Raw genomic sequence first — 19,287 nt, 5'->3', positions numbered from 1 at the left:
AAGTAGAGTCTATTTAAGATCCGGTTAGATATTAGCAAGCTATATATGGTTTGTTCTTTTTTTTTTTTTTAATCTGTGGAAATGGTACCTATGCTGAATAATACTTTATGGCATTTACATTTTTGAGACTAGTTTTCAGATTTTTTTTTTTTTTTTTTTTTTTAGCGTTGACACTTAACTGATGTGCAGTTTTTAGAAAAGGCATAATACACAACAGTACTGATTTTATTATTTCCCAGCAACTACTAATGCGAGGAATCAAAGGTGCTGTCAGAATTTAACAACCGTTTTGAGTTAGCTTCAAGTGTTTTACTTTGAAAGATGTGGGGAGAAGAAGTTAACTAGTTACCTGAATGTCACTGATACTTACTGTGATATTATTTTGTTTATTTTCTCATAGCCATCTTGAAATTATGTGGAAATGGGGTAGTGGAGATGAGTCTCCTTCAAAACCAGTAGTAAGTATTGAATTACTATTAAAATAACAATTTCTTTAAAACTTCTGGAATACAGAATCTTGAATTGAGATGCACTAATCATATTTACTTTTTATAAGGAAGGAGCTTAACTGGTTTTACCAAGATTCAGCATTAGGTTGGCAAGTCCAGCTGACTTCTTGCTTTCAGTCTGTTTGGTGTTCAATCTTCCTGTGTAATACAGCTGCTTGATTCCTCTTTTTGCTGTGCTTTTCTTGCTGTGCTGTAGGAAAACATCTGTAGAAATTGCATAAACTTTATTGCAACTGTGTTTTTCATGTATAGTATGTTCAATATAAATGTTTTATCCTCTGTAGGTTCAATAACACTTCTACTGGAAGTTAGGATGAAAATCCAGTAGATGAGGAAGCTCAGTTTTAAATACCTAGAGGCGTTGATGGTTTTGCTGTATTCCGAATAAATACTCCTAACCTAACTTCTAAGATTTATAATTTCATGTTATCAGAAGGAAGCTCTCTGCCAGACTCGTGGCAGTATTCCTGGGTAAAGGAGTCTTCATACGTAAAATCAGTCATCGTTCAATGTAATTATTTGTTATTTTTATGGTTTTCTTTAACCATCCAAAATCAGGCCGCCCCTCTTTTTCATTTGAAATGAACTACTACTGTAATTGTGTTCAAGTTTATTTTGTGAGAGCTTACTGATGGAAAGGTGAAGGATGCTGCTTTTTTGCTTCTTCCTTAAAAACTTAAGCGGTGTTAGAAGTCCTGGATAGAGTAGGTTTTCTTGAAAGATTTTGATTCTTAGTACACACAGGATTTAGATGATTTTCAGGAGACAGAGGGGAAGTTGTTATTTATAAGAATTATAAAGGTGAGGAAGAGGGAGAAACTGAAAGGAATCCCTGAAGATGGGAAAAAACAGGAATTGCTTTATCATGGTCAAATGTACTGTCATATTTTTCTGACTAAACTGTTTGGATTTTTTTGCGCAGAAGAAACTAGATTATTATGGTTATGCTACGAAATCTTTTAAATGTGATTCTGTATCAGCCCTTCTGCTATTGTATCTATCAGACGAGCTAAAAACCGTCTGGATAGGACGTGCGACTTTTAATAGTGCGCGCCAATAAGATCTGACCGTGCTAAAAAGCTAACGACGGTTTTTGTACAAACAGTATTGTTTGCACCATTTTGTTTCTTCAAAGTGAACTTAATGTCTGCAGGCTCCTGGCTCACAGCATGCAAGAAGCATGTCGGTGACTGATCTGACTGAACAGCTGACAAGTACGGAGCAGCTGGTAGCGCAGCTAAAGGAACTCATCAGAGAGAAGGATGCTGAGCTTCGCAATAAAGATCAGCAGTTAAAGGTACTACGTATATGTGTGTGTGTGTGTGTGCGCGTGCGCGCTTGTCAAAAGGACTGTTTAAAGGAAAAAAAAAAAGTAAGAAAAAGACTTCAGTTGTTTTCCTAGATACAAGTTTATAGCCAGGTATATCAGCTTTAGGAAAACAGGAAGCAGGGGGCACAACTAGCTGGTTGTGTTTCTTGGACATTGCACCTTTTTGCCAATGCATCTTCTGTTTCTAAAATTGTAACCGAGTTTGGGTATTACAGAAGCAACATATGTTCTTTGCATTAGCAGGTGCGTTTAATAAATGCAAGGGACAAATACCAGTTGCAGACTGACTTTCAGAGAGCCAGAGACTCATGGTCATTTTAGGCTAACTATGGAAAAAATACCATCCAGATCATTACTGGACATTTAGTAGAATGCCAGCTTACCTCAAACTCAGTTTCTGTAGGTATTTTTTAATTTCTCCTTCCACTAGAAATGTTTTTTGTTTTATAATGGTCATATATTGTTAATATTGCTACATATTATCCTCTGCTTTTGACTGGCATTAATAGAAGGAATTTATATGTAATGTCCTGAAGACTTTTGAGGATTTATCAATCTATGTGGTTTTTTAAGCAGCAATAAATCTAATCTGTTCCTGAGAAAGAGTATTTTTTACACTTTTGAGAAATTGTCTTCTGTGGAAAGTAACAACCAAGTGTTAACATATGAAATTTGCTAAAACACATTATAAATTAAGGCTCTTCCTTAAACAAAATTAAACATGCTATTGTAGTGTTATGAGAGTGTCTTTCTTTAGGCACAAAAAAAAAACCCCTAAATTAATATTCTTGTTAAAAATTTAAGCCTTGGCATTGTATTATTAACAAAAAATAGAAGAATTTCTTATGTCCTAATGCCATGGATTCTATACAATAATAATATCCACATGCAGAAGGTTTAAATCATGAAAGGGAGATTGTTTTTATATTCCCAGACTGTAGCACAGGAATGTAGTAATGTCTCTTCAGAAGAAAGGTTTTTTGGTAATTATTTTAGATTTTTTTTTTTTTTTTAAATGGGAGGATTGAAGGATGCAGTTGTCCACATATTAATTTCATTTCCTTCATTACTCTGGTGTTTGTAGGAGGAAAAGGAATCTGCTGATGCCAAACTTTCCAAAGTAAAGCTGCAAAATAAAGCCAAGGTCGCATCGCTAACCTCACAATTGGAAGAACTTAAGAAACAATTATTGGCATCAGGAGGCCTAGAGGCAAAAGCAGAACAAAAAAGAGTAAGTATTCTTACATTTGAAAGTAGAAGTCATTTCTGTGATGCTGCAGAAAACTGTGTGCTGGACCCAAATTTGGAACTGAAGGCTGAATTTTGAGCTGAGTCAAATTAGGGTCAGGGAAGGGTGTGCAGATGTTCTTTGTTCATCTTTGTATTTCTGACTCCTTCTTCTTCTATGTTTTAATAGAAATTTGGAAATTTGTATATTCCTTTTGATATCTTTTGGTAATTTTTTTTTTTTTTTTTTTTTTTACTAACCTTTGTCTTTAATATTTGCAGCTCAAACTTTACTCTTAACACATGTGAATCAGGAAGATAAGTTGATGAGAAAAAGTGAGAACAAAACTGCCTGATTTATTTTAATATCCAAGATAAAAATAGAAATGTAAAAGTGGTACTGGTAGCAAAATGTAAATGTGTAAGAATATCTCATTTAAGTGACCAATATTCTGGTCACTCAGTATTAGGTTAGCAGAGATTCAGAGATTTTTCAAATCTGTTTTTAGTACTGGAGAGATTTGAGTAGATTTGTATGTCTTTAAAGTGACATATTTTGACTTCATACACCTCCTAAAATAACTTCAGTGAGGCTTTAATGTTTCTAGGTCATTTCTTTATTTTAAAGAGATGCTAAAATGGGACAGAGGTAGATCTGTCTATTGGAGTCCCAACATGTCCTCCAAGGCATGGAATAACTAATTACTTATGCTTCCAATCTATTTTCCTCGTAAAGCGTATTTTTAGCAATTGGATATGGATATTTTTTGTAAAGGCAAATAATTTCTGTAACTCAGTATTTGTACCTATTGAGTTTTGGTTAGAAACATTGTGCGTTAGAGCTGTTTAATTTGCACTTAAAGAAAAGGTTGGGTTCTTCCCCTCCCCCATTCTCCTTTGTTCCTCTGATTGGATTAAACAGATTACACTTATTAGAGGATTTGTATGCCCTTGTTGCATGTTTCAGTCCACTTTACGTCAATGACTATCATCAATAATTAAAATTTGAAGATGTTTAGAAGCTTGATATAAATACTGTGTCTGCTTTGGCTAGCTTCTACTTGGGATGCTTAAAGTATGAGAGGACTGAAACATGAACCATGAGTAAACTGCGCTTTTTTTCACCGGTACTGTTTGAGTATGTAGAACTGCAAAAGTCACTGGTTTTGCAGGCATCAAGAGATGGCGACCAGGAAAATGCTGCTGCAAGTCGTGGGAAAATATTAGTGCTGAGAAGGAGAATTGAAGAACTAGAATCCCAGATCATACAAAAAAATGAAGAGTTGCAAAAAAAGGTGATGTTTTATACGATGCTAAGCGTATGTTTTTCCACTTTCGTAATGTAGGATTATATTTAAAGACTGGACAGATACGCTGAGAACATTCTCTATTGAGAAGACAGAGAAGGCCATATGCTACAACCTGCCTAGGCAAATGCTGTGAGATTTCTGTCGTTTGTGCCTTCAGTGAACGCTGAGGCCTCAAGTATGCTTTTATAGTCATTTGAACAGGAATAGACAAACAAAAATGTGAACTTTGTGGGTTAACGTTACCATTAAATCTCTCATTTTGAATGAAAATGCTGTTTCGCTTCTGTTTTTCTTGTTGCCAAAAATAAGTCATAACAGGAAGAAATGTAAGCAAGGAATGATTTCATTTTACGGTTCATAGTTGTTCTGTGCAGTGATCTGGTCTGTGGACGTTACTATTGACTGTGGAAAGTTGCAGGAATGTAAATGCTGCAGTACTTCAGAGAAAGAGAGGCTCGGTAATTAAACATTGTTGTCAAAACAGAGTCGGGCTGTAAATTTGATTTTAATTGTTTCAGTATCCTAAAATAGGCAACAGGGAGATAAGTGCAGTCCTGGCTTCCATGCTGTAGATGGTAGATGTATAGGTTAACTGCCATCTTTTCATTTTCAGAATGCTGAGTTGGAGGCCCAGCACTGTCGAGGGTCTGAAATGGATGCCATGCTTGCAGAAAAGGAAAAGAAGTTAGCTGAAAGGGATGCCTATATCATTGATTTGCAGATAGCATGTGGATCAGGTGGTGTTGCCAGTGAAATAATCATGCCCAGTGAAGAACTGAAGGTATCATACTAGAAGCTCCATTATAAAATCTGCATAGATGTTTCAAGAAATCAGCAAATTTGATTGTCTAATACAGCAGATCCTGCTCTGAAGCACAAATCCTCTGCGGTTATTCATGTGAATAAAACTTCTCAGTTGATTATTTTCATTTACATTAATAGAGCTGTATTTGTTTGCTTCTTTGTCCAGAAAAACCATTTGTAGGAAAATCTTGAAATGCTTTGCAGTGTTATTAATACCAACTTTGGAATCTGCTGAGAAATTTCACTCAAAAGCAGGCCTGAATTTAAATTGTAATGCTTTAACTGAAAAAGGGCTAGTAGTTGGCTTCATGATGTTTGCTTTGTCTGCTTTCTGGGTACGTTCATCTAATTGATTTGTGGTTTGCATTCTGAAGAATCAGCTGTCCATGAAAGAATCGTCGCTACAAAGCATGGAGATTCTGGTTCAGAATCTTACCAAGAAGGTTGGAGACAGTGAAGAAAAGTGTAGCTTGTTCCAGGAACAGATTGAGAGTCTTAAAAATATTCAGAATAAAGAAAGAGAGCGTTTCCAAGAAAGAGAAGCTACGTATGTGGAAAATGTAAGTAAACCCACCGTAAAAATGTTCACGTTCTTTGGTGGAAGAAATAGTATCCTGGCTGTGCTGTCACTGTCTCAAGAACTTCTGCCTATCTTCACTAAAAGCTATCTTCACTAAGAAATGCCATTCTTGGTTTTGGAGGATTCTTGAGTGAAGGTTGAACTGGTGATTAGATGAAATGAGAATAATGAAACAGTAGGTGTTTTGTGCTGGTGATAATTGAAGATGAAAGCATTGTGTGAGGAAGGACTTGAAGGATCTGGCTAACAGCTGGGAGCAGAGAAACTAATGTGTAGCAGGGTGAAATGAGTTGTTTGGAGTTCTAGTTGAACAGCCTCCAAACCGTTCGTTCTTATTTCACTGCACCTGAAGTTGTGCTGCGAAAAATGCACATATGCAGTGGCTAGCAGCGTTTTTGGGTTATTGTAACTGTTCTTAGCACAATATGGCCAATTGAAAGATCGCTTTCTCTTATCCTGATTGACTTTGAGGAAAAAAGCTGAAAAAGTTTGGTATACTTAATAGGGAACTTTTCTAGAAAAGTCAGCAGCTGGTAAACAGACCAGGACAAACAACAACTCCTTAAATAATACTTCAGGAAAAAAAAAAAAGGAACTAGGGAACACATCATCCATTTGTTTGCGCTACCAGGCTTTTCCAACTCCCTCTAAAGTTAAGTCTCAGATTTCAATGTAATGTGCTTGACACTTCAGAGTTTAACTTCTCCCACGTTAAAACTGCTCATCTCAGTATTGTCCGCATCATTTGATGTTTGAGTTTATTTACCTGTACCAGAAATACTACTTTTGATCCTAAACATGACTGCCCCTGTTTAGTACCACATATGTATTAATTTTGATACAGAAAATAAAGAAGGAGAAACAGTGGAGACTAGAAAAGCCATCTTGATAAGCATAGTGCACTCGTGTAGAAATCTGGGTAGGACTTTATGTGAGAAACTGCTTATGTTTAGAAAGGGTCTTGAATTTTTATTCAAAATATCATTAGCAGGTTCCTCAACGTTATATCCAGTTCTTATAAAAATCATAAGGTAGCTAATGAGGACAGACTGGAAGAAGAATGCAAGTGTTGGAGGGGGAGGCAGCTAGGTGTCAAAGCTGTCATTTGGGATTAATTCATAGAAACACTCTAGAAAGAGATGTGGTCCGTGTGAACTTTTGGAAATGAAATAAGTATCAGAACAGTGGCATCCAAAAAGAGAAAGTGGAGATCTGTGCTATTAGCAAGGATTAAGAATACTGTCCTTCTCACTTAAAGTTTGCTGCTGTGGAACTGAGACAAAATTCATCAAGTTGCAGGTTTACCTACATGCACTACTGACTTCTGAATCACTATATAGACTGTTTAGTGGAAGCAAAATTTGAACTTAAGATATGTTATCTCACTGTACTTTTAATTAGACAATTCAGGATACTTTAATATAACCTCATGGACTGGTTTCATATTTAATTTCTGTATGTTTTCAGGTGCGTATGTTTCAAAATATTATCCAGGAAAAGGAAAAGGAACTGGAAACACAGAGAGAAAAGCATGAGCAGGAGCTCTTTAGATTAGCTGCTAAATGTGATGCAAGTGCTGACCTAGAGCAGGTATGCTGGTTTGGAAACCTTGCAGCTTGCTTTGACTTAGTGAGCCTTAGGAAATGTGGTATCATGTAATTAATGAGTTCTGTGGCACAGTTCAGATATCTGGTTGGGGAAAAAATAAAAGTAAGTCTTTTTCTTCCATTTTTGAAAGTTTTAACTCCTTTATAGATTGCTTGAGGTTCTTTTTTTTTTTTTTTTTTTGCTAGCTTCTGAAGGCATTGAAACAGAAGCTTCATGAAAAGGAAGAAGTCATGCTGGGAAGGACACAGGTCATAGACATGTTGCAAAAAGAACTAGATGCCAAGGACCAGCAACTGAAAGTAAGAAATAGTGTGTATGCACCACTCGACTCATCTGGTCATTTACGAGTTCAAAAAGCTATTTGGTTGCGTGCAAAGGATAATTTTATATGAAGTGTTTACCCAGTGCTGTGGGAGACTTTGACATGTGCTAATAATGCAACCATAGTTGGGCAATCAAATATGAATTCCAGTTAGGAAACAAACTTAAAGAAAAAATAAGGCCCATAAAATATAGCACTATCAAATGTCGCCCTTAGCTTATCTTTATTCATTTTGGGAACTCGCCATGTAGGGAAGGCTTTTTGCTGTCCAAGGTTTCAGTTTCTCTAGGTACTGGCATGAACTGCAAAACTGACACTTTTCAAAGAGAATGTTTTGCTAGCAGTGTACTTTTCCTTTGGAAGTGTCCCTACTGATTGCAAAAGCAATAGCTAATCAAAGTTCTTTGCATTTAAGCACCTAGCATGAACCCTGATTATAGGCTTTGAGTGCTGCTACTTCAGTTCAACAGTGCAGAAAAAGGACATTGTGGTCTCTCAGATAGGATTTTAGGACTCTTTGCTGAAACACACGTTATAGCCTGTCCAGGAAATGACAGGTACTAGGTCCAGTATTTTAGCTATAGTCTTTTCAACAAATTCTCATCTTATTAAGAGGGCTGTCAGAATCAAAATCTGTTAGAAATAGTTTCAGCTAAGTAGTCAGGTAGAGGTGACTCGTACTGTCCTGCTCAGGTAGTTAAATTCCATGGCCGTTTAAGCCTAGATAAATTGGTACTTCGTTTGTCTTTCCCATTCATTCCTGTCCTTTGCCTTATGCAGAACTTGTTTTTTTTCTTCTGAGTTGATTTTGGTCTGGGTTAGACATATCTTTCTACACAGAGGTACTGCAGGAATAAACGGTACTGTAGTGCTAGCACACTGTGGGGACAGAAATGCACACCTTGTGCGTAGGAGGAAGGCTGGACTGTGGCAGCATCAATTTGAAGCAGTTTAAGCGAGAGTGCAACCTCAGCCTTTATATATTAAAACAACTAATGTGAAGGCACTAGAAATGGAATAAGCACTAAAAGAGAACTAGCTAGCATAAAACAGAGTGTAAAGATGAATTGGGTCACAATTCACTAACTTTAATTTTTGAGGTAGATAACAACATCTGGATGGAATTGTGGCCAGCGTTCTTCATCTTTGGTATCACTATTAGAGAGATCTTCTTCCAGTTTTTTATGCTGCACAGAAACAAACATTCTTCTTTTTTTATTCCACTTCACCTATGGAAGAGGTTGAATGTAGTTTTGACTCAAATCATGAGGTCCTTTTGTCGGAGTCTCAGCTAACACCTTGCAAAGTTACAGCTGAGATGTTTGCGGCAGAGCCGAGTGACCAAGAGAAGCACTAACTTTTGATTATGACATTTGGAGAGGTATATAAGTATACAGCTGTAATATTTGACAGTGATACTGGAAAAACATTGTGTTAAAATATAAAAGAGATTGTTTTTTTAACAGGACATTAATGAAAACCTGAAACGTCTTCTCTCTGAAAAAGAAAACCTTCAGTCTAAACTGGACGCTGAGAAACACGTAATGAGAGCCCAGTTAAGAGACATGATGGAGAAACACGAGCTTGAAATGACAAAAGTTCGGGAGAAGCATAATGCTGAACTGCATGAAATTCAAGAGAAACATGAAACTGAGCTGCAAGAGAAAGATCAGGCCCTGTTTCAGCTTAAGAAACAAGTGGCAGAGTTAAGTGGTAATGGACAGAACAACTCAACAGAAGTTAGAGATCCGGAGTCTATAACCAAAGAAAAGATGGACGAATTAGAAGGTATACTATTTAAATGCAGTCCTAACAAGTGAAGGGTTCCTTTTCCACGCTGTTAGTTTTGGTATGCCAAATTCATACCTGTTGCAAGTAGAACTTCATCAAATTCAGTGGAAGAGTTATCGCCAAACTAATTAAGAAGTATCAGTAGTCAAATACTATGATGAGGAAGGCTATAGGCATAACAAAATAATCTCATGAACTATAAATTTCACCCTACGTTTCCTAATGTTATGTTTTTCTTCTCTAAATGCAAATGCTGTCTAAATTTTCTTGTAAAAACGTTAATTACTGTTAGTAACAGAGTTAAGTAAAGATCTTGAAAAGTACTCCAATTGCATTAATAATCTTTCTAGGGTTTAAAATACTTTTCTTTATGTCTGTTTCTTAGTACAAGTGAAATTGAAAACAGAAGAGGCCAGCAAATCTGAAGCTAAGTTTCTGAAAATGAAGGCTTGGTCTAAATCAAGGATCAAACAACTGGAGGATGAACTAAAAAATGTATGTGTAACATTTTGTGTTTAATATTGCATGCCTGTTTTTGAATCTACTGTGCTTGTAGATCTGACTGGAAAAAGTAAAATATAGTGTCAGTAGAATATTCAAAGAATTTCTTCAAAGTATATACAAATGAATATATAAATTTGGTTGGATGTTAAAGGTTGATACAGCAGAAAGTTTCAACAAAAAACAGTACCAGCTGGTGTTACCCGCGTTCAGAGTAAATCTGTTAGAGGCTAACTAGTTTATTATACTTTCATATACTAGAAAAACAGCTATTCTCAATCTTACTAAAAAATCAGAAAAAAAGTTACATTGACTTTGCTGTGTTTCTGGTATCTTGATGCATTTGAAAGACTTTTAACTATTTTTTCTTTCAGTTTTCATCAAAGAATAATGACATATCCGCCTTAAACAATCGTGTCTCAGAATTAGAAACTGAAAAGGAAGAACTACAGTCAAAACTGCAGTCATTGCATGAAATCAGAACTCAAAATGGTAAAACAAAGCAAAACAGAATTTCTTGTTTTTGTTTTCTACTGAGGATGATTCAAAGTAAAATGACAAAGATAAATGGATTTTCTTGTGTTCATTGTAACAGGAATAATGCTTAAAGCATTTTTTCTGGGTTTTTTTGTTTATTTTATTTACAGATTATGAGGTAGCTTCATGCAAATGTGAACAATAGCATAGAGTGGTTAAGTCAGAATTACAAGTCAACTTTTCCTTCCCTAAATCTACGTACGCATAGCGCTTCAGCCCTTGATATGTTTAGACTTACCCTTTGGCAGAACGTGCATAAACTTTTCCAGTAAGTAGAAAAGGCACCTTCTTAGGAAGAAAAGCAAGAGCAAATGTATTTGGAGGATTTGACAGAGCGTTACAATAAACTTTTAAGAGTTGTGAGCTTTTAAGCAAGCTAAGAATTATCTCAGATATTTTCCTCGTGCAAGTATTTGAGAGAGAATTTTTGCTTAAAACCCTAGATGGGGAGCTGAGTTTAAAATGAAGCTTTGTGAGGGATTTTCCGTTTCATGTTGTGATATTTTCTCCTGCTCCCTTTCTGTAAAGTGAAGAAGGTGGAGTTTTCAGTCTACCAATCTGAGTTGTTAGTTATTTGGATTTAAAGCAGTCATCTGTATTTAATAATCAAGAAATCAATTTAGTAGTTAGATGGGCAGCATAGCCCAGCAGAGTTCTTCCAACTAAAATGAATCATCACCTGAATTTAAATTTTGAACGTTACTTCTAAATTTTGATGGAGCTTCCTGTTAGTTTTTTTGTCCTAATGAATCTAATATATTGTTTTTGTAGAAGAATTGCTGACTAAGCTGGAAGTCTATGAAGAGCAGCAAAGGAAGTTGCAAGCTGATCTTGACCAAGTTACAAAGAGAGCTGCTTCACAGGTCAACTGCTTAAAATTGATTTATATGAATGATTTATTAGCTCAGACGGTGCTAATTATACTTTGAAAAGTGTGTTAGTTGGATCTTGGAGTGGAAGAATAATTTACTTACATATAAAACTGGCATAACGTCAATAACTGTCCAGTTGGATAGCAAGTTTTGAATTACTTAAAGATTGCTTTCTACTGACTTTTTCACATACCTTAAATTACATTTTCTTAGCAGTTTACTATTTATTTAGTTGCATTTCGCATGAGTTATCAAATGTTGCTGCTATTTTCTGTGCAATCTGGATAGCTTTCAGCAAGCAAATAACAGCAAAAAACCTTAACAAATGTGCGGGTCCAGATGACAAAGTGAGAAGAATTAGAAAATTTTACCAGAAGACTTTAGGTGTATATGTTAATCATAGTAATTTTGAACTAACAGCAGAACTAGTTTAAAACAGATTAATTTATTTTGATGAAAGAACTTTTTTTTTCAAATTTTGTAGAGAAGTTGGAGTGATTTTTGTGGGGTAAAATCTTGAGATAGCTTTTCTTTTGATGGGAAGATGGAAATATTTTTACTGATTCTGATTAAGAAAAAAGGTAATAGCCGTTTATTTTCCCATGCAAATAAAGTAGAGTTTGTTTTTTATTTGAGACGTTGTTGAAGACGAAAAGGTACAACAAAGGTATGTTGCTTAAAAAAGCCATTTTTGACATAAATTTTTTCACATTGGAAGTGCAACTAGCAATAGCGTTCTGCATACGTTACTACATGGCAAGACTTGCTTTTTACATAACGTACAATGATAATTATTGGCTTTATTTTCATGGGATTTTGGTTTATACGAAATGGTGAGTTATAATGGGATTGTTTTCCTTGCGAATGGTTTGCCAGCTTACAGTGCCTTTTACATTTGCAGCGGGATTTGGTAAATATGTTTTTCATGCCCAACTTCTCTTATTAGGCCAGTGAATCGGGTAGTGTGGATGAATTGCAGAGTCAGCTGTTGGAATGGCAGGAGATTGCACCAGAGTCAGAGGAGTCCCATGATCAAGTCAGAGAAGTCAAGTCTGCTATGGCCTTGAGAATGGCTCAGATTGAAGAGGAGAGAGAAGGTGAATTATTTTATTTACGATAACACTAGGTGATTATGTCATCTGTGTCTGCAGAAGTTCAGATTAAATTGGTATTCCACCATGATTCCTTTGTGTAGTCGTAAGATGTATGTCGCTAGTGACATTGCTTAATCTTGCAATTTCTACTTTATCCTATTTCCTTGAATCTGTTTCATACATTCATCCTTTTTATATCATTTTTATGAGTACGTGTGCTTAATCTGTTTGTCATCTGAGTTGTTGCTCTTTAAGACTGCTTGAACTTGCTGCAGAAGCTTACTGTCTACATATGAATGGGAACTATAGTGTTGGTTAGAGCTTGATGACAGAAGATGGTGCTTTAATAAAATGTACCTGAGTAACAGGTTCGTTGTAGATCTCTCTGAATATCGTTAATCAGAAACCTTTTTAGAGCATTTAGTAATCTGTTAATAAGCATCGCTTGAATAGATCAGTTGAATAACAGTAATTGGTAATGATTTGGGGCGAGTAAAAAATTTTTAATTATCTACAGAACGCAACAACGTATCAGGTAATCTCAAGTTTTATACTTTCATAAATTATTAATAAAACAGTTGATGAGAAAATGAAGCCGTTCCCATTCAAACCTATAAAAGGCTAGTTAAATTTCAGGTAGTTTTAATGTTAATTTTCCATGTCATCTAGTGCTTTATTATGACTTTTCTCCTTTTAGTTAACAGTACAGTGGATTAATGGCGCATTTTAATGTGCACAGCCTACCGTTCCAGTTAATACATTAGTTAATTTGGGTGGTCTCTTTTAATCTGTGATTGAATTATTTTTCATTTAAATGATCAATTTAAAGTTCAGTGTGTAAGCATATAAATGTTTTAAGAATCACATCTCTTCTTTTTGAGGGATTTATGCACGTAATGCTTTGGGCATTGAAAGAGAATAACATTCCCTTCATTAAAAGTACCTGCTATCTCATCTGTGGTAACTACAAATCCACGTGCAATATTAGTAACAGTGGTAAAATTTCATCCATGTCAGTCCGTATTTAATTTTGCTTTTTTTCCCCTTGGGGTAAGCATGACCTTTCTGTTTCTTTTTTTCCTGCCGTTGCACCTGATGAGCACTCAGCGTCCCTTCCCCCTCCACTCCTACCCTGCACTGCGATTTGGTCAGCCAGCGAGAACATAGTTTCCCATCAGTTTTGTGCATGCAGGTTCCTGCAGCAATGGCAACTTGTAATATACTGTTGCTGATTTCTTCTGTTGACGCTGCTTTTGAGGAAATTGCCAACAGTACCTTATAAGATTTGTCATTGATGGTATGTGGTTTTTAGTTATACATGTACCAAATACTGTTTTTATCTTGATTTTTCCCCCTTGCAATGCCTATGACTTCACTTATATTAACTGAATCATCTTTCTTCGTTCTTCTTTATAGTAATAGCTGACTCCATATGTATGCTGTAACCTTATATAAAGAAAAATTTCTTGGCTTGCTGCCATTAGTTGTAACTAAGTAAGAATCAAATTTATTTGGATATTTTTAAGAGTACATGAAATTCAGTGGTATTTTTTAGAAGCAAAATTATATTTCCTCCCATAAATTGCAGAACTTTGCATGCATTAATATTACTAATATTTTAAGCAATTTATAATGCTGCTACTTTATTCCCTGAACGGAATAGGCAATGGGAAACGACCGTATATGGCAATTGTCTGTGTTAGAATGAATGCGTGGGAAGCTACGTAAGCCGAGAGGGTGGCAATATCGATAACATTTATAGGCTCTGGCTTGTTTCACCTGCAAACCAATAAAGATTGTGGCATTTGGTGTCAACAGTCACACCAGGAAAAGTAGACACATAATTAGTTAATGTAAATACAGTGTGTATCAGAAGAAAAGCGTTCTGGAAAATATTTCAGTTTTTACGTTAGATATAATTGCAAATCAAAGGCTCCTTAAGTTGTTGTAAAACGTTAGAAAATACTTTGACTTACTGATTGTTGTTAAAGCAACGCTGAATTTAACCATAGGCATTTTAACGCTTGTTGAAGTGTTCTAACTCATTCTAAAGCTCTGATTTCTAATAGCGTCGAATGAGAAAAACGCTTTCTTGGTTGGTATTGTCACTTTTGATGCGACAGTGGCAATTTCATTCTTTTTTTTTCCACTATTAAATATTTGATGATTTGGGTTACTGAAGGACCATGTATCATTCTTTATGGTTATACTTAAAAACAGATTGCCTTGAGATTAACTTTAAGAAATTTACATTTGTTTTTTCAAAAAAAGGGATCAAATTCCGATCTGGAATAGCATTTGCTCCTTGAATTGTTCTGACTACAGAGACGGTTCTTGCAAACGGAGGTTTAAGGCGTGGGATCAGAAAGAGATTCATTTTTACAGCTTTGAAGAAACGTGTATTATGATTTTTAAAATTAATAATTTTAGAATCATTACTTGAGAACAAAGATGTGCAAAGCAACCGCTGATAAAGTGACAGTGCAATAATTTAAACTAAAAGTAAAATACAGTTTAGCTGTCCTATTCAAAAGGTTTTTTGAAGTCACGAACTTTTTTCCTCCAATCTTTTCACACTGTTAGGTATATAATTGCAAGATATTGCAGGAAGAACTCCTAACTACAGTTAATAGGTATTACCAAAGTGCGTTTTAATGATATTTGTGGTCCAAATCATCCTGGTACAGCTCGGATGAAAGCTGAGCATTCCCAGTAGGACTGAATCTCCTAGGAGTTTGTTTTTTACCTCATAGCTATCAGTTGCACTGAATTTTATGTGCTGTGAGAACAGTAGTGGATTGATATGGCTACATCGAAAATCAAATTATATGGGTGTATTACCTCTTCAGTGAAAGTATGGAGCCACCTTTATTTTCCTTTCTTTGCACTAGCTTTTCTGTTTTGTCTGCTTTGCATGAAACATCTGTTTCCTAATCTGTCACCCCAAACATGTTTTGTCGTATCACAAAACAGATGGGAATATACTTAAAATGAAAATTCATTTCTAACAATGAACAGGATAAATACTTAAGCTTTCATATTCTGAATTTATTTAGTGTGCATTTACAAGTGATTCTGTATTTGCCTTGAAAAGGATGGTGGTGTTAATGTCTCATAAGATGATTTGATGCCAGTTTGCCCTGTAACACATGCTTGTGACTTCCTCAAATTATCTGGCTTTGTAGCTCATGCTTAATATTAAAGTTGAGAGGGGCACATCTCATTTTGATAGAAATGCATGTGATTGTTCAGTTTATACGAATTACAGCTGTCCCAGCTGATGGCTCTGTTATACAAATTAGATGTTTTTAACCTGGTAAATGTAAGCTGGCAAATAGAAATGAGGTGTAATTTGGCATTTTAATTGGCTGTATTCTTTTAGTGTCAACATAACCTCACCCCCTCCTGGTCTCTTCTGTAAAGTTTTCTTTTAGAGCTGATGAATAAATAAAGTTAGACTTCAGTTTGCTTCTTCCTAGTGAGATATGCGGATATTATGTTCTACATAGCGTTGTTGGAGGGAAATCTCAAGGTGAATGCTATGGATTGCTTCTATAATCTTGTTCCTGTCAGTCATTCGTAGGGACTTCAATTTGTCCCGATCTCTTTTTGTGTAGTAGTGTCTGATGTAAATGTAATTGCTTTCCTGTGGCACAAAACTGATTGAGGATGACTGGTTCTTTCCTGGCTGCTCTGATCCAGCCATAGTCTCAGGGCAACAGGAGCTGGAGGAGGAACTGACCACAGTTCAAGGAATTGGCAGGCTACACCAGGCAAGAAGAAAAAGCAACCAGACCAGCAGGAAGCTTCAGGTGGGTTAGAGGATATGAGAGACTATTTTTACCCGTACGCTAATTAAAAACATGGAGAGGTCCTATTATTTGTATAGTGATTTACACTTCAGTTCTTAAGCCCTTAATGTGTTTACATCAGTCACGTAGCTGAAAGGTAGACAGATGTAAATAAGTGGTTTTGGTGGTAAAATAAATGAACATGTATGTAGCTGGAAGATGAGGAAGATGAGTCTGATGCCATCATACCTTTCTCTCTCTTGAGTCATGGATCTACTTAATTTTACACTGAAATAATGAAGAGCTGTCTTATGAAGCAGTTCACATGCTTGAACCTAGATAGCTATGTGCATGTTTAATATGCAAAGGCTGTTTTTGTTCTAGATACAGTCTTTATGAATTTTTTTGTCAATGGGTCATTACTGAATAATCTGTAAATAGTATCTGGTCATGCAGGTGGTCCTCTAGGTAGCTGGCGATCTTACTTGTAAGAAAGAAGTCCTAATCTTTTGTAAGAAGAATTAAGGGTGTCAATGTCACACTGATTTTTCATTGGAAGAATAATTTTATTTTTATTAGCTCTAACGCTTTACCCTGAGATTCAGAGGACCCTATTAACTTTAGAAATCAGGGGTCCAATTGAGGTGTCCAGAGGTAGCTATTCTTTGACCTTTAGATGCCTGTGGGTGTCTTCAGAGGCCTGGCAGGTACCATACGAACCCTGTGGGAGACCTTGACTTTTCCAGAGCAATGACTGGCTGCTGGGCAGATTACTCTCGTATCCACAGTGATCCTGCCTGCTTGTACATAGGCACCTGAATCACTTGGTGGGCTCCAGGTTTTTTGATTGAAACTACCTTTTTAATAACTGAGTGTGTAATTTAGCCTTGCTTCTTCTCTTCTTTTAATTAAAACTTCACTTTCATATTTTATGCATAGGAAGAATACAGCTTTGATAGGAAACAATGCTTTCAAGAGTTGAATGTCACCTTGGATAGCACTGATTCAGCTGAAGGAGAAAACATGGGAGGTTGGTGGCCAGAGTACACTTCACCTAATGCAGGTGTGATAGCGACTAGACAGTTTATTAAAGCATGCACAGCATCTGTATTTTGTGTCTATTTTTGTTTTCAAATTCAGCTAACAAGCCATTTGTGGTGTATTCTAATCTTTGTCGAATTTTTTTGGCTTGCATTTTCTTCTGTTTCATTTTGAAGCATGTGCGTGCTGGATGAACTGCCTAGTTTTGATTCAAAAGTAGGATATAAAATGATTAAACACGGGGATCAGTTGAGCCCTAGTGCCCATCAAATATCCGATGTGGCAAGATCATATGTGTTTTTAAGTTATTAGTCTTGTTTCTGTGAATGTGTTTCCAACCTGTAGGACTGTATGTTGCAGAACAGAATTACGTTCCATTGCTGTATTGTTTTAGTTTTAGTCGCAGAGGTCTATTTTTTTAATGCAGATTTTATGTCTGTGACTAAGGCTGAAATTACAACTTATTCGTAAAATGGAGTAGATTCCCTTGTAAATTTTGATACAATCCAGTCTAGTTTGTTTATTAATACCTCTCTAGAATCTGATCCTAGAAGTATGCGATTAACTCATAAGAGGCATGAGCCCAGTTACTGGCTGAGCCCCAGTACTGGTTAGGATACTTCTGCCAAGTTCCCTAAGAATTCTTGAGCTATGCAGGTTGATTTTAGTTTTTGAAAGGTGAAAGATACTTTTATTGTGCAAGACCCATTGGAAATGGTTGGGAGCTGAACGTGCCCAACATCAATGAGAATGAGAAAATAAAGCTCATTTCTAGACTTCAGGAATTTTTGAAGACCTTTCTTGAAATACAGTTTTTCCCTTTTTGACTTAAGTAGGTTTACGGTCTGTAGTTGAAGAGCTGGAATTGGAAAGAAATCAACTGCAGGAGCAAATTCTGTGTCTAGAAGAGCGTTGTCAGGATTTGGAAGACAGATTGCAGCTTCAAGGAAGAATGGAGGCTCTTCAGGTGAGCTTTTGTGGTTGTGTAAAATCTGTTGTGAAGAGAATTATTTAGTTCTCTGTTTATATTCTTACAATCATGGCGTACAGTAAAGCAAAAATGTTAATTTCCAGCTAGCAAAAGTATCTACAACCTCTTTTGTACTTAATGTTGCAAGAGAGTCTGCATTTGTAGTGTATCATGCTGTCACTTGAGCCTGTCACTTTTGTTCAGCAAAAGGAGAAGTCTTCACACAAAGAGATAACCGTGAAGCAGTTTGGAAGGAAGCTTTCTTACTTGCAGAAACATGCTGAAAGGCAACATGAGTTTCATCATTCTCGGAAAAGGCCCTTATCGGAAGGTCAAGATTTTGTTGGTGCTGTCATAAATCCACCTCTTATGTCCCTGAAGTTTCTTTTATATAAGTAAACATACACACACATATATGTACGCCTATGTGTACACGTATATAAAATGCAAAAGGAACAGTAAACAAAACATTTATGGAAAGAGTTATTTTTAATAGTGCTTGATGTATAAGTTATGTGTGATATCCTTTAAGCCTAGTTTTCACAAAATGACAGAGTTGATCTCTTTCTCGAACTCCTCAGCCTTGGTGTGTGACTCAGTTCTTTATTAAATTGCATATATTAAAAAATGAATTTATTAATAATATCGAGATGCAATACAGCATTGTATTAATTAATATCTGAGACTCTAGTAACAAAGCTTTTCAATACAGGTAACGTTTGGTGTAGAGGAAGAAGGGCAGCTATTGAGGGCAGTACAGGTGTGTTTTGATCCTCCGAAGTGCTAGCTTATTTTCACTGGAGGTGACAAGTTTGCCTTGTTCGTCCTATTTGCTGTTGATTCTGGATGTGTGTTCTGCTTCTGGTTTTGTGGGTTGCTGTTGCCGAATTTTTTTTTATGATTTTACTCTTGATGCAGTGAATCTGGCTAGAGTAGAAGATTTATACTGTGCAAAAAAACTGGCTATGTGAATGAAGCTCACTTTCTTTTTCTTCTTTTT

At 36.0% G+C, this 19,287-nt stretch overlaps 1 protein-coding gene across 6 annotated transcripts in view; it reads left to right on the top strand.

The window, feature by feature from the left end:
• Positions 1-19,287, top strand: part of LOC104152863 (golgin subfamily B member 1-like) — a 46,562-nt gene that overhangs the window by 3,645 nt on the left and 23,630 nt on the right. Inside the window, exons 2-17 of one of the 6 annotated variants that reach the window (XM_068945432.1) lie at positions 401-458; positions 1,663-1,806; positions 2,924-3,070; positions 4,239-4,361; positions 4,990-5,157; positions 5,555-5,740; positions 7,228-7,350; positions 7,554-7,667; positions 9,157-9,478; positions 9,867-9,976; positions 10,357-10,474; positions 11,291-11,382; positions 12,338-12,488; positions 16,188-16,297; positions 17,216-17,306; positions 18,154-18,284. In XM_068945432.1, coding sequence (XP_068801533.1) covers positions 414-458; positions 1,663-1,806; positions 2,924-3,070; positions 4,239-4,361; positions 4,990-5,157; positions 5,555-5,740; positions 7,228-7,350; positions 7,554-7,667; positions 9,157-9,478; positions 9,867-9,976; positions 10,357-10,474; positions 11,291-11,382; positions 12,338-12,488; positions 16,188-16,297; positions 17,216-17,306; positions 18,154-18,284 — 2,175 coding nt within the window. In that variant the 5' untranslated portion in view covers positions 401-413. Of the gene's footprint in view, positions 1-400; positions 459-1,662; positions 1,807-2,923; positions 3,071-4,238; positions 4,362-4,989; positions 5,158-5,554; positions 5,741-7,227; positions 7,351-7,553; positions 7,668-9,156; positions 9,479-9,866; positions 9,977-10,356; positions 10,475-11,290; positions 11,383-12,337; positions 12,489-13,749; positions 13,783-13,835; positions 16,298-17,215; positions 17,340-18,150; positions 18,285-19,287 lie in introns of those variants that run through there. The other 5 variants (XM_068945431.1, XM_068945430.1, XM_068945433.1 and 2 more) reach the window with 5 other exon arrangements.

This window comes from Struthio camelus, chromosome 5 (genome assembly GCF_040807025.1).
Source record: "Struthio camelus isolate bStrCam1 chromosome 5, bStrCam1.hap1, whole genome shotgun sequence".
Taxonomy (NCBI): Eukaryota; Metazoa; Chordata; class Aves; order Struthioniformes; family Struthionidae; genus Struthio; species Struthio camelus.
The sequence above is the reverse complement of the archived record's forward strand: the minus strand, read 5'-3'. Positions and strand labels throughout refer to the sequence as shown.